Source organism: Quercus lobata, chromosome 2, assembly GCF_001633185.2.
Source record: "Quercus lobata isolate SW786 chromosome 2, ValleyOak3.0 Primary Assembly, whole genome shotgun sequence".
Taxonomy (NCBI): domain Eukaryota; kingdom Viridiplantae; phylum Streptophyta; class Magnoliopsida; order Fagales; family Fagaceae; genus Quercus; species Quercus lobata.
This window is the reverse complement of record NC_044905.1, coordinates 61,154,353-61,166,896: the sequence shown is the minus strand read 5'-3', so window position 1 is coordinate 61,166,896 and position 12,544 is coordinate 61,154,353. Positions and strand designations below refer to the sequence as shown.

The 12,544-nt window shown below is 35.5% G+C and overlaps 2 protein-coding genes across 6 annotated transcripts; one reads left to right on the top strand and one right to left on the bottom strand.

The window, feature by feature from the left end:
- Positions 1–438: 438 nt before the first annotated feature.
- Positions 439–5,427, top strand: LOC115967893 (nuclear transcription factor Y subunit A-3-like). The gene is made up of 6 exons (XM_031087042.1): positions 439–893; positions 2,633–2,752; positions 3,975–4,173; positions 4,780–4,889; positions 4,965–5,036; positions 5,383–5,427. Exons 2-6 carry the CDS (start codon positions 2,699–2,701, stop codon positions 5,425–5,427), a joined length of 480 nt encoding a protein of 159 aa, XP_030942902.1. The 5' UTR covers positions 439–893; positions 2,633–2,698.
- LOC115976043 (nuclear transcription factor Y subunit A-3-like) lies at positions 5,397–11,635 on the bottom strand. Of its 5 annotated transcripts, none has more exons than XM_031097122.1 (6): positions 11,174–11,635; positions 7,846–8,228; positions 7,120–7,229; positions 6,973–7,044; positions 6,471–6,626; positions 5,397–6,001 (listed from the first exon to the last, which is right to left on the bottom strand). In XM_031097122.1, exons 2-6 carry the CDS (start codon positions 8,093–8,095, stop codon positions 5,639–5,641), a joined length of 951 nt encoding a protein of 316 aa, XP_030952982.1. In that variant the 5' UTR covers positions 8,096–8,228; positions 11,174–11,635; the 3' UTR covers positions 5,397–5,638. The 5 variants fall into 5 exon arrangements, with proteins under 5 accessions (XP_030952982.1, XP_030952983.1, XP_030952985.1 ...); XM_031097123.1 differs by lacking the exon at positions 11,174–11,635 and adding an exon at positions 10,183–10,291; XM_031097125.1 differs by lacking the exon at positions 11,174–11,635 and adding an exon at positions 9,267–9,443 and having other exon boundaries at positions 7,189–7,229; positions 7,846–8,044.
- Between the last annotated feature and the right edge of the window lie 909 nt (positions 11,636–12,544).

The following is a 12,544-nucleotide window of genomic DNA, read 5'->3' as shown; positions in this document are numbered from 1 at the left end:
TCGGCATTTACACCACCTTTCGATTTCCAAGGGTATCGGGCAGGCAAAAATTCAAAGAGAGGAAGGGCATTTCCGAAAATAAAGCTACCAAATGTGGGCGAAGTACAACAAAGTTCAGATAATTTTTTATTTCTAAAATCTATTACTACAGTGAGGGAATAATCACACGCGGTCAACTAGCGCGTGAAGAGTACGGCCAACAGCAAAGAGCCAAAAAAGTTTAATAAGTCACCTGGTCCGAATGTGACGTAGCGCGTGTGAAGAGCGCGTGGGGTTGTACCGCATAGTAAAGGGCGGCTAGAAGAGTAAGAGAGAGAGTGTGTGGACAAGGCCAAAGGTTAAGGACGCGTTTGGACGTTAGCGTTGGGGCCCCAGTAGTCAGAAAACGACGTTAAATGGAAAATTACAAGCAAAGAGCCAAAGAAAGAGAACTTGCACCCAACCAAAGTACCAAACAGAACACAGAGAGAGAGAGAGAGAGAGAGAGAGAGATGGGAAAGTTGGAGAAGATGTAAAGGTTGTAACTTGTAGTGGTAGACCTGGCTGGCAATGGTGGGTGAGAGTGTTAGTGTGTGTGTGCTGTGTACTGTTCATATTGGAAACTAATATTTGTGACTTTGTTGAGTGAAGAGTCCTTTCTTTGTGGTTGTTTTAGTTATAAAGCTTACACAGCAAAGCCAACGATCAAGGAAAGAGAGGGACTTGTACGGACATAGATTATAGATACAACCAAAGACATCATCCTAAGACATATATAGTTTGAGAAAGAAAAAGAGAGAGAGAGAGAGAGAGAGAGAATGTATTGTGGGGGGTTTCAAGAGAGGAAACATGTCCAAGTTCGTCCCAACACCACTGTTCTTTGCTTCTTCTTCATGTCTTAGTAGATCCCAAAGGTCTCTCTCTTTCTCTCTCTCTTTTTTTTTTTTCCTCTCTTTATTTTTACTTATTATCTTGTCTCTCCACTATCCTTTTCTCTCATATGCATCATTTGCTATAACTCTCTTTGCTTTTGATTCTTTCCTTTCTTTCTATCTCTAGCTAGTGTTTTTTTTTTCCCACTCTCTTTAATGTACGTTTCCTCTTGTGGGAGGTTCAGTTATTGGCCTAGAATCTTAGTGGGTTTCTTTTATTTGATGTTTTATTGGGTGCATGTGGGGTTTTAGATCGTAGTGATAATGATGATGATGATGGGAAAGTAGTTCTTGGTGAAGTTGTTGCTATTGGTTGTTCTGACTGTAGTGTTATGCTTTTGGAAGTTTTCTTTCTCGGTTTCTGGTTGCGGGTGTTTCATACTTGAGCATTTCCATTTCTTGAAATGGGTTTTTGACTGCATTTGGTAGGTGGTTCCTTTTTCTCTTGTTCCCACAGGATTAGAAATTTTACCTACTTTTTTTTTTGCTCTCTTTTAATTGTTTTCCCATTTTTAGTAATGGGTTTTTGTGTATGTCCCTTTTGATGTTTGACCTATTAAGGTTAGGCAAGCCATGAATCTGTCTCTCTCACTCTTTTTCTTTTTTCTCGAATGACTTAGCTCTTCAGAGTTATATTTTGATCTAGGTGTCTCATGTTTACTGTGATTCATGTTTTTGAATTTGTGTGATTGAACTTGCTTTTGCGTTTTGTTGTGTGTCTGATTGTTTGGTTTCTACTTTATAGAAATTAAACCTCTCCAGTCTTCAGGGATCTATGCCTAAAGGTTTTTTTTTTATAATTATGTTGCATACTTGCATGTAGACCTCGTTAGTCGTTTCTAATATTTGACTGAATGTAACTCTGGCGGCATTTCTCTCAAGGTCTTCTAAAGCTAGGGTTTCTTTTGTTCTTGAAACATAAAACAACCAAGGTAACTTTGTCACCATGACCTTTTTATGGCATTTCGTGGATTTTGAGTTACAGTATGGAATTTTGTAGTGTTTATTTGTAGCCTGTGACCAAGTTCTTACTTGAATATTAAATGATGCATGTATAGGATCATGGGTGATCTTTGACTAATTAACTTGGTGATTGCAATTACATGTTGTTTGATAAATGTTTTCAATAACTGTTATGATTACGGCTTGACTGCTGCATTCTCTTTCCACTGTAGAGAACTTCTATTAAGTAACAAAAGTGGCTTGGTTCTTTCTAATTGCATTAGATATTAAGAAGAGATGTTAATGAGCTTCAGCTCAAATGGCACTCTCACCTCCCTTAATAATGGGATGGAGGGTAAGATTGTTGGTTCAAGAGGCATAGTCTGTGTCGGTAACTTACCAATCAAATAAAGATATTAAGAATAGATGTTGATGTATATTGGAAAAACTTAGATTAGTAAAAGGCAATATGCTCTTTGTTCTCATGATGTGGTGGTGAATGCTGAGGTGTGTTTTCTCTTCTCTCTTGGGACTTTGTCAGATTATGTGTTTGCTTGCATTTCTACAACTGTTGGTATAATGCTAGGGTCAGCATAGTAATAAAACCCCTATCAATTTTTTTTTTAATTTTTTTATAGATAAGAATATGAATTAACCAGTGATTTAGTGTAAATTTTGACATTGAATTTTGGTTGCATTAAAGGAGAAAAGGTGGTTGAAATTGAATGAATTTATGATGCTTTAAAATAAGATAGCTGATTTGGTGTTTCTTCTTGAAGTGTGTGTGTGCTGGTCCTTCTGGAATTGTGGGTAAAGCAATAGTTTCTCTATGTGATAATTTAGACATGACTTATTACAGAAAAAGCCAAAGAGGGTGTCACACAGTTCCAATTTTCACGGTATGTGGTATATGGAATTTATGACATTTCACTTCCTCAAGGAAATGAATTAACTGAAACTTGTAATTGTTGTTATATCTGATTTAGGAGAAATTATCCAGTCCTCCGGTGGACTACGTCACTTGTCCACCATTCCACTAAAAGACTCCCACTTGTTTAAAATTGCTGAGTCAGTAATTAGTTTCTATTTTAAAAAAAATTTCAACTCAACAATTTTAAACAGGTGTGAGTCTTTTAGTGGAATGGTGGACCACGTCACTTATCCACCATGTGGACATTATAATTTCTCCTGATTTAGGTGAATTTCTTGAAACTATATATTGTGGCTTTGTAAAATTTAAACAAAATAAATAGATATCTATATTTCTTAATTAGATAAAATGGGAGAGATAAGAGTGAATAGTGTTTGGGCTGTAATGGGTTTTTTCCTTATAGGATTTCTATGTAGTCATCATCATTTTTCAGAGAGCTCAAATGGGTTATTTAAAGACCCACCAAAATTCTAACGTTCAATTCTGTTCCTACAAATTAGGATATGAACGTTAAGCATTCCCATTCAATCCACAAAATGTTATTCATTCATGATATGTTGGGTTTAATTGATAAAAGTAGTACAATTGGAAAGAAAAAGATCATATATGGATAATGAGAAAAATGGCTAACAGTGGCAAACCTTGATAACAAATTCTTTGTTATTAAATGAGGATCTTACTGCTTTGGGAGTTTGGAGATTCTAATTTATAGGATTGTTTTCCTTACCATGAAATCATTTTATGTGTAGTCAAACATTAGGTATGGCTTAGGTTACTGTAGTAGAATACAAGTGGTGCTCACTTCCAAAATTATGGGTACTAAATCCGTAAAGAAGAAATAAATTAATGCATTCAATCCTCTTCTTGAGTGCTTGGAGGCTTTATGTTGATGTGTTCTTGAGTCCATCTTTTCTATTTTTGAATGATTGCAAACATGTCATTACATGCATGTATTTACATGATTTTATGAAAATTACTCATTGACTTTTGTGTTTTTCATGAGTAGCTAATCTCAAATTGAGCCAAAGTAACCTGCTTACAGTTAAGGATCTTTTGGCTTTGGCATCAAATTCAGAAAAAAAAATTGACAGACATCTAAACTTTCCCAAGAAAAATTCTTGACAAAACCTGTTCATGCAATGCCCCATCTCACTGTTAAATGCTCATCGTGGTGGAATTCAAATGAACAGAAAATTCCATCGTCTTCATCCAAGACCGCAAGCTTGAAAATGGATTCTCCACAACAACAAATTCATGAAGCAAAACATTTAGGTCTTCAACTACCAGACCAGGAATCATCCACAATTCAATTTACTGGTCAGTCTCACCATGAAGTGGGTGCTGTGGGAGGGACCAATTCTCAAGGTCAATGCATTTCATCAGAATCAGGTATTTATTCAATTGATTCTGTGATTCTGTTCCACATTTTTTGTATAACCCTTGTGAGGTGCAGGCTTTTACAGTGATCTTAAGGTGAGGCAGAAAATAAGAATTCAATTATTATTTGCTAGGTGCAATTTTTCAATAAGTTAGGTATTCTGGAGACTAAGAACTACATATACAAAAGATGTCTTTAAACTTGCTTTAATGTGTGTATTCTATGTTATTATTATTTTTTTTCCCCCTGTACTTTCTGTTCATTGTGAAAGTTGGCTAGCAAGTGTCTTCTGAAGATTTGGTTAGGAATGTTTATTTGAAGCAAATTAAATAAAATATAGATCTCTGTTACTAGAGATTTAAACCATGATAGGTTTACACATATGGTTCAATAGAAAATTTGGCTTGGAAAGTTCAATTGAAGTAAATTAAATGAAATAGGGATCTGCAGCAGAACAAGTGTTGAAAGCAGTACCTCCTTTTATCCTAATCTATATGGTCATTCCTTGCATATGTCATGTTAATGTTCTATGTTTTTATTTAGATCTGGGGTCATAAGGGTTTCTTTTTTGCACACGCTAGCCTAACATGTGATGAATTGTTTATATATGTATTCAGATCAAGATGAAGGTTGTGGCAATGCCAAAGGTCAAATGAAGGCAGGTTTTTTGTTGAATAATTCAGATTTTATGTTCAATCCCTCACAAGTTGCTCATAGCTATTCAATGGTAGGTTGAGTTGTAGACCATGGAACCTTGTTTGTAGGCTATGCTGTAAAACTCATGCTTCTTCTCCCATTTTAGGCTCGTGTTCCATATCCTTATGCTGAGCCATGCTTTGGTGGGTTGTTGACTGCTTATGGACCACAAGCAATTGTAAGTTCCACTAAGTTCAATGTTTGAGGATCCCTTTGATCTATGTATACCAATCTTCTGCCTTGTTAATTTTATCTTGTGGAGAACACATAAATTGGGAATCTGTATACTCTAATTTGCTAGATGGTGTTGGAATACATGAATTAGCACAAAGCTATTATTTTGCTATTTTCCATGTTGAGGCCAACTCTGACTAATATTTTTTTGGATCAGTACAATTGCAACTCTGACTAGGGACAATGGAGCTTTATCTACTTTATTATTAATCTGGCCTTTGTCTTAAACTGTTTTTTCCTTTCACCTATTTGTTGCGATTTTTTCTGAAATTAACCGGATTCGGCCGCAGATGATGGGGATGGCACAAGCACAGCCTCTCCTTACAGCCATGTGATTATTCTCACAATACATGCAATGCAAGTAGCAGGAAGCAGATAGATAAACCTAGTACATGGTGGCGTCTCTTACGCAATTTGAAATCAAGCATATTATAATAGCATATAGAAAGTTTAAGTGACAAAGCCAAGGATGAATTGCCAGACCAGTGAAATGGTAATCGTGTGCTTCCCAATATCCTCACCGGACGACTGAGGTACAGTGTATCCTCACCGGACAACTGAAGCACAGTGTTGGGTGCCACCAGACACAAGGCTCCCATTGCATTGCATGGCTCCACCCAAGTGGGGAGACAGGCCTGAGAACCTGTGACCCGGCTGCTGATAGGCATTCTTACCATTTCTATTGGAGACACTAGTGATGTCAGAGCAGGCTGTAATGGAACCAACATGTTGATGGGTTCCAAATTGACTACTATCAAAGTCTGATATATTTTCAGTGTCCGAGACATAATGGTTGCTACTAGTGGCGGTTGGATCAGGATTTTGCCCCTTTTTTGTGCTGAGAAAGCGTCCACCAGTTCCCCTAGTCCTATTTAATGCATGACGATGCCGAGACTCATGAAGATATGGCTGCATTTAATTGAAAGGGATGCAGATCAGTATACGGACAAAATGATACTCTCACCCACCCTTCAGGTTTGTATAAATACAACAGATGAATCAATGCATGACACCAAACTATATAGGAGATGACACCCCCCACCCGTTGAGGTTATGGATGAAATGACATTTCCCTTGACGTTTGTAAATAAGTAGGAATATTTATTATTTAAAAAAAAAAAAATTGAAATCCTCAGTAAGCACTGTGGGAGGGCATACTTTTTTGTTGTATTTATAACAAACCTAAGAAAGATGTATTTTGCAGAAGGTTTTCATTTTATGAAACCTCAAGGGAAGTAGGTGTAATTTTTTATCTGTTCTTTTTTCCCCAAGCAAATTATCAATTCATTAAAGATTCAAAGCAAAGATCATACAGATTTTCCCAAAACTAAAACATTCACTTCCACAAGAACCAAATGCAGCAAAAGGACATACATACCTTTCGAGCTTTGACAAGTTTGTTTTGAGCCTCAAGTTTTGCACGTGACTGTCTCCTTCTGAGGATTCCATGGTACTGTTTTGGATTGACATAAATGGGTCCATAATCCGTAAAATCAAGTGGCAGTGGGACTCGTGCAGGTGCCATCCCCATCATCTGCGGCCGAATCCGGTTAATTTCAGAAAAAATCGCAACAAATAGGTGAAAGGAAAAAACAGTTTAAGACAAAGGCCAGATTAATAATAAAGTAGATAAAGCTCCATTGTCCCTAGTCAGAGTTGCAATTGTACTGATCCAAAAAAATATTAGTCAGAGTTGGCCTCAACATGGAAAATAGCAAAATAATAGCTTTGTGCTAATTCATGTATTCCAACACCATCTAGCAAATTAGAGTATACAGATTCCCAATTTATGTGTTCTCCACAAGATAAAATTAACAAGGCAGAAGATTGGTATACATAGATCAAAGGGATCCTCAAACATTGAACTTAGTGGAACTTACAATTGCTTGTGGTCCATAAGCAGTCAACAACCCACCAAAGCATGGCTCAGCATAAGGATATGGAACACGAGCCTAAAATGGGAGAAGAAGCATGAGTTTTACAGCATAGCCTACAAACAAGGTTCCATGGTCTACAACTCAACCTACCATTGAATAGCTATGAGCAACTTGTGAGGGATTGAACATAAAATCTGAATTATTCAACAAAAAACCTGCCTTCATTTGACCTTTGGCATTGCCACAACCTTCATCTTGATCTGGATACATATATAAACAATTCATCACATGTTAGGCTAGCCTAGCAATAGACTAGTGCAAAAAAGAAACCCTTATGACCCCAGATCTAAATAAAAACATAGAACATTAACATGACATATGCAAGGAATGACCACATAGATTAGGATAAAAGGAGGTACTGCTTTCAACACTTGTTCTGCTGTAGATCCCTATTTCATTTAATTTACTTCAATTGAACTTTCCAAGCCAAATTTTCTATTGAACCATATGTGTAAACCTATCATGGTTTTAATCTCTAGTAACAGAGATCTATATTTTATTTAATTTGCTTCAAATAAACATTCCAAACCAAATCTTCAGAAGACACTTGCTAGCCAACTTTCACAATGAACAGAAAGTACAGGGAAGAAAAGAAGAAATAACATACAATACACACATTAAAGCAAGTTTAAAGACATCTTTTGTATATGTAGTTCTTAGTCTCCAGAATACCTAACTTATTGAAAAATTGCACCTAGCAAATAATAATTGAATTCTTTTTTTCTGCCTCACCTTAAGATCACTGTAAAAGCCTGCACCTCACAAGGGTTATACAAAAAATGTGGAACAGAATCACAAAATCAATTGAATAAATACCTGATTCTGATGAAATGCATTGACCTTGAGAATTGGTCCCTCCCACAGCACCCACTTCATGGTGAGACTGACCAGTAAATTGAATTGTGGATGATTCCTGGTCTGGTAGTTGAAGACCTAAATGTTTTGCTTCATGAATTTGTTGTTGTGGAGAATCCATTTTCAAGCTTGCAGTCTTGGATGAAGACGATGGAATTTTCTGTTCATTTGAATTCCACCACGATGAGCATTTAACAGTGAGATGGGGCATTGCATGAACAGGTTTTGTCAAGAATTTTTCTTGGGAAAGTTTAGATGTCTGTCAATTTTTTTTTCTGAATTTGATGCCAAAGCCAAAAGATCCTTAACTGTAAGCAGGTTACTTTGGCTCAATTTGAGATTAGCTACTCATGAAAAACACAAAAGTCAATGAGTAATTTTCATAAAATCATGTAAATACATGCATGTAATGACATGTTTGCAATCATTCAAAAATAGAAAAGATAGACTCAAGAACACATCAACATAAAGCCTCCAAGCACTCAAGAAGAGGATTGAATGCATTAATTTATTTCTTCTTTACGGATTTAGTACCCATAATTTTGGAAGTGAGCACCACTTGTATTCTACTACAGTAACCTAAGCCATACCTAATGTTTGACTACACATAAAATGATTTCATGGTAAGGAAAACAATCCTATAAATTAGAATCTCCAAACTCCCAAAGCAGTAAGATCCTCATTTAATAACAAAGAATTTGTTATCAAGGTTTGCCACTGTTAGCCATTTTTCTCAATATCCATATATGATCTTTTTCTTTCCAATTGTACTACTTTTATCAATTAAACCCAACATATCATGAATGAATAACATTTTGTGGATTGAATGGGAATGCTTAACGTTCATATCCTAATTTGTAGGAACAGAATTGAACGTTAGAATTTTGGTGGGTCTTTAAATAACCCATTTGAGCTCTCTGAAAAATGATGATGACCACATAGAAATCCTATAAGGAAAAAACCCATTACAGCCCAAACTCTATTCACTCTTATCTCTCCCATTTTATCTAATTAAGAAATATAGATATCTATTTATTTTGTTTAAATTTTACAAAGCCACAATATATAGTTTCAAGAAATTCACCTAAATCAGGAGAAATTATAAGGTCCACATGGTGGATAAGTAACGTGGTCTACCATTCCACTAAAAGACGCACACCTGTTTAAAATTGTTGAGTTGAAAATTTTTTTAAAATAGAAACTAATTACTGACTCAATAATTTTAAACAAGTGGAAGTCTTTTAGTGGAATGGTAGACAAGTGACGTAGTCCACCGGAGGACCGTATAATTTCTCCTAAATCAGATATAACAACAATTACAAGTTTCAGTTAATTCATTTCCTTGAGGAAGTGAAATGTCATAAATTCCATATACCACATACCGTGAAAATTGGAACCGGGTGACACCCTCTTTGGCTTTTTCTGTAATAAGTCATGTCTAAATTATCACATAGAGAAACTATTGCTTTACCCACAATTCCAGAAGGACCAGCACACACACACTTCAAGAAGAAACACCAAATCAGCTATCTTATTTTAAAGCATCATAAATTCATTCAATTTGAACCACCTTTTCTCCTTTAATGCAACCAAAATTCAATGTCAAAATTTACACTAAATCACTGGTTAATTCATATTCTTATCTATAAAAAAATAAAAAAAATTTGATAGGGGTTTTATTACTATGCTGACCCTAGCATTATACCAACAGCTGTAGAAATGCAAGCAAACACATAATCTGACAAAGTCCCAAGAGAGAAGAGAAAACACACCTCAGCATTCACTACCACATCATGAGAACAAAAAGCATATTGCCTTTTACTAATCTAAGTTTTTCCAATATACATCAACATATTTCTTAATATCTTTATTTGATTGGTAAGTTACCGACACAGACTATGCCTCTTGAACCAACAATCTTACCCTCCATCCCATTATTAAGGGAGGTGGAAGTGCCATTTGAGCTGAAGCTCATTAACATCTCTTCTTAATATCTAATGCAATTAGAAAGAACCAAGCCACTTTTGTTACTTAATAGAAGTTCTCTACAGTGGAAAGAGAATGCAGCAGTCACGCCGTAATCATAACAGTTATTGAAAACATTTATCAAACAACATGTAATTGCAATTGGATGTACTCACCAAGTTAATTAGTCAAAGGTCACCCATGATCCTATACATGCATCACTTAATATTCAAGTAAGAACTTGGTCACAGGCTACAAATTAACACTACAAAATTCCATACTGTAACTCAAAATCCACGAAATGCCATAAAAAGGTCATGGTGACAAAGTTACCTTGGTTGTTTTATGTTTCAAGAACAAAAGAAACCCTAGCTTTAGAAGACCTTGAGAGAAATGCCGCCAGAGTTACATTCAGTCAAATATTAGAAACGACTAACGAGGTCTACATGCAAGTATGCAACATAATTAAAAAAAAATAAAATAAAATAACCCTTTAGGCATAGATCCCTGAAGACTGGAGAGGTTCAATTTCTATAAAGTAGAAACCAAACAATCAGACACACAACAAAACGCAAAAGCAAGTTCAGTCACACAAATTCAAAAACATGAATCACAGTAAACATGAGACACCTAGATCAAAATATAACTCCTTCAGAGTCTTTGGAGCTAAGTCATTCAAGAAAAAAGAAAAAGAGTGAGAGAGAGACAGATTCATGGCTTGCCTAACCTTAATAGATCAAACATCAAAAGGGACATACACAAAAACCCATTACTAAAAATGGAAAACAATTAAAAGAGAGCAACAAAAAAAAGTAAGTAAAATTTCTAATCCTGTGGGAACAAGAGAAAAAGGAACCACCTACCAAATGCAGTCAAAAACCCATTTCAAGAAATGGAAATGCTCAAGTATGAAACACCCACAACCAGAAACCGAGAAAGAAAACTTCCAAAAGCATAACACTACAGTCAGAACAACCAATAACAACAACTTCACCAAGAACTACTTTCCCATCATCATCATCATTATCACTACGATCTAAAACCCCACATGCACCCAATAAAACATCAAATAAAAGAAACCCACTAAGATTCTAGGCCAATAACTGAACCTCCCACAAGAGGAAACGTACATTAAAGAGAGTGGGAAAAAAAAAACACTAGGCTAGAGATAGAAAGAAAGGAAAGAATCAAAAGCAAAGAGAGTTATAGCAAATGATGCATATGAGAGAAAAGGATAGTGGAGAGACAAGATAATAAGTAAAAATAAAGAGAGGAAAAGAAAAAAAAAGAAAAAAAAAAAAAAGAGAGAGAGAAAGAGAGAGACCTTTGGGATCTACTAAGACATGAAGAAGAAGCAAAGAACAGTGGTGTTGGGACGAACATGGACATGTTTCCTCTCTTGAAACCCCCCACAATACATTCTCTCTCTCTCTCTCTCTCTTTTTCTTTCTCAAACTATATATGTCTTAGGATGATGTCTTTGGTTGTATCTATAATCTATGTCCGTACAAGTCCCTCTCTTTCCTTGATCTTTGGCTTTGCTGTGTAAGCTTTATAACTAAAACAACCACAAAGAAAGGACTCTTCACTCAACAAAGTCACAAATATTAGTTTCCAATATGAACAGTACACAGCACGCACACACTAACACTCTCACCCACCATTGCCAGCCAGGTCTACCACTACAAGTTACAACCTTTACATCTTCTCCAACTTTCCCATCTCTCTCTCTCTCTCTCTCTCTCTCTCTCTCTCTCTGTGTGTTCTGTTTGGTACTTTGGTTGGGTGCAAGTTCTCTTTCTTTGGCTCTTTGTTTGCAATTTTCCATTTAACGTCGTTTTCTGACTACTGGGGCCCCACGCTAACGTCCAAACGCGTCCTTAACCTTTGGCCTTGTCCACACTCTCTCTCTCTTACTCTTCTAGCCGCCCTTTACTATGCGGTACAACCCCACGCGCTCTTCACACGCGCTACGTCACATTCGGACCAGGTGACTTATTACACTTTTTTGGCTCTTTGCTGTTGGCCGTACTCTTCACGCGCTAGTTGACCGCGTGTGATTATTCCCTCACTGTAGTAATAGATTTTAGAAATAAAAAATTATCTGAACTTTGTTGTACTTCGCCCACATTTGGTAGCTTTATTTTCGGAAATGCCCTTCCTCTCTTTGAATTTTTGCCTGCCCGATACCCTTGGAAATCGAAAGGTGGTGTAAATGCCGATAGGATTTTATTTTCAATAGAAGTCTATAAACCCTACTCTTTATTTTATTTTTTTTTAATTATACAATTGTTGAAGTAATATTAATTCAATAGTAAACAAAAATAATAATAATATCAATTTGTGAAATTATTCAATAATCAATAAGTTACGGTCTCAACAATTAGGAGAAAAATTTATAAAAATTATTGCATTTGAATTGTGAAACATTACTCTTTTAGTTTAGTATTGAAGTTTAGTTTAGCCCTTTTTTTTAACATAGTATATAATTTTATAAAATATTTTTTAATCAAGTCCAATTTATTTCTTTAAGCAAAATAAGTAATTAAATAATATATATATACACACACATAAAATGTCAGAATACAATAAGAATTAATAATAAATAATCATAATTCTAAGTAATATTAGTTAGATATGATAATATTAGATCTAATCAATCTTGAATTTAATTTAATATATTAAATTAATAACC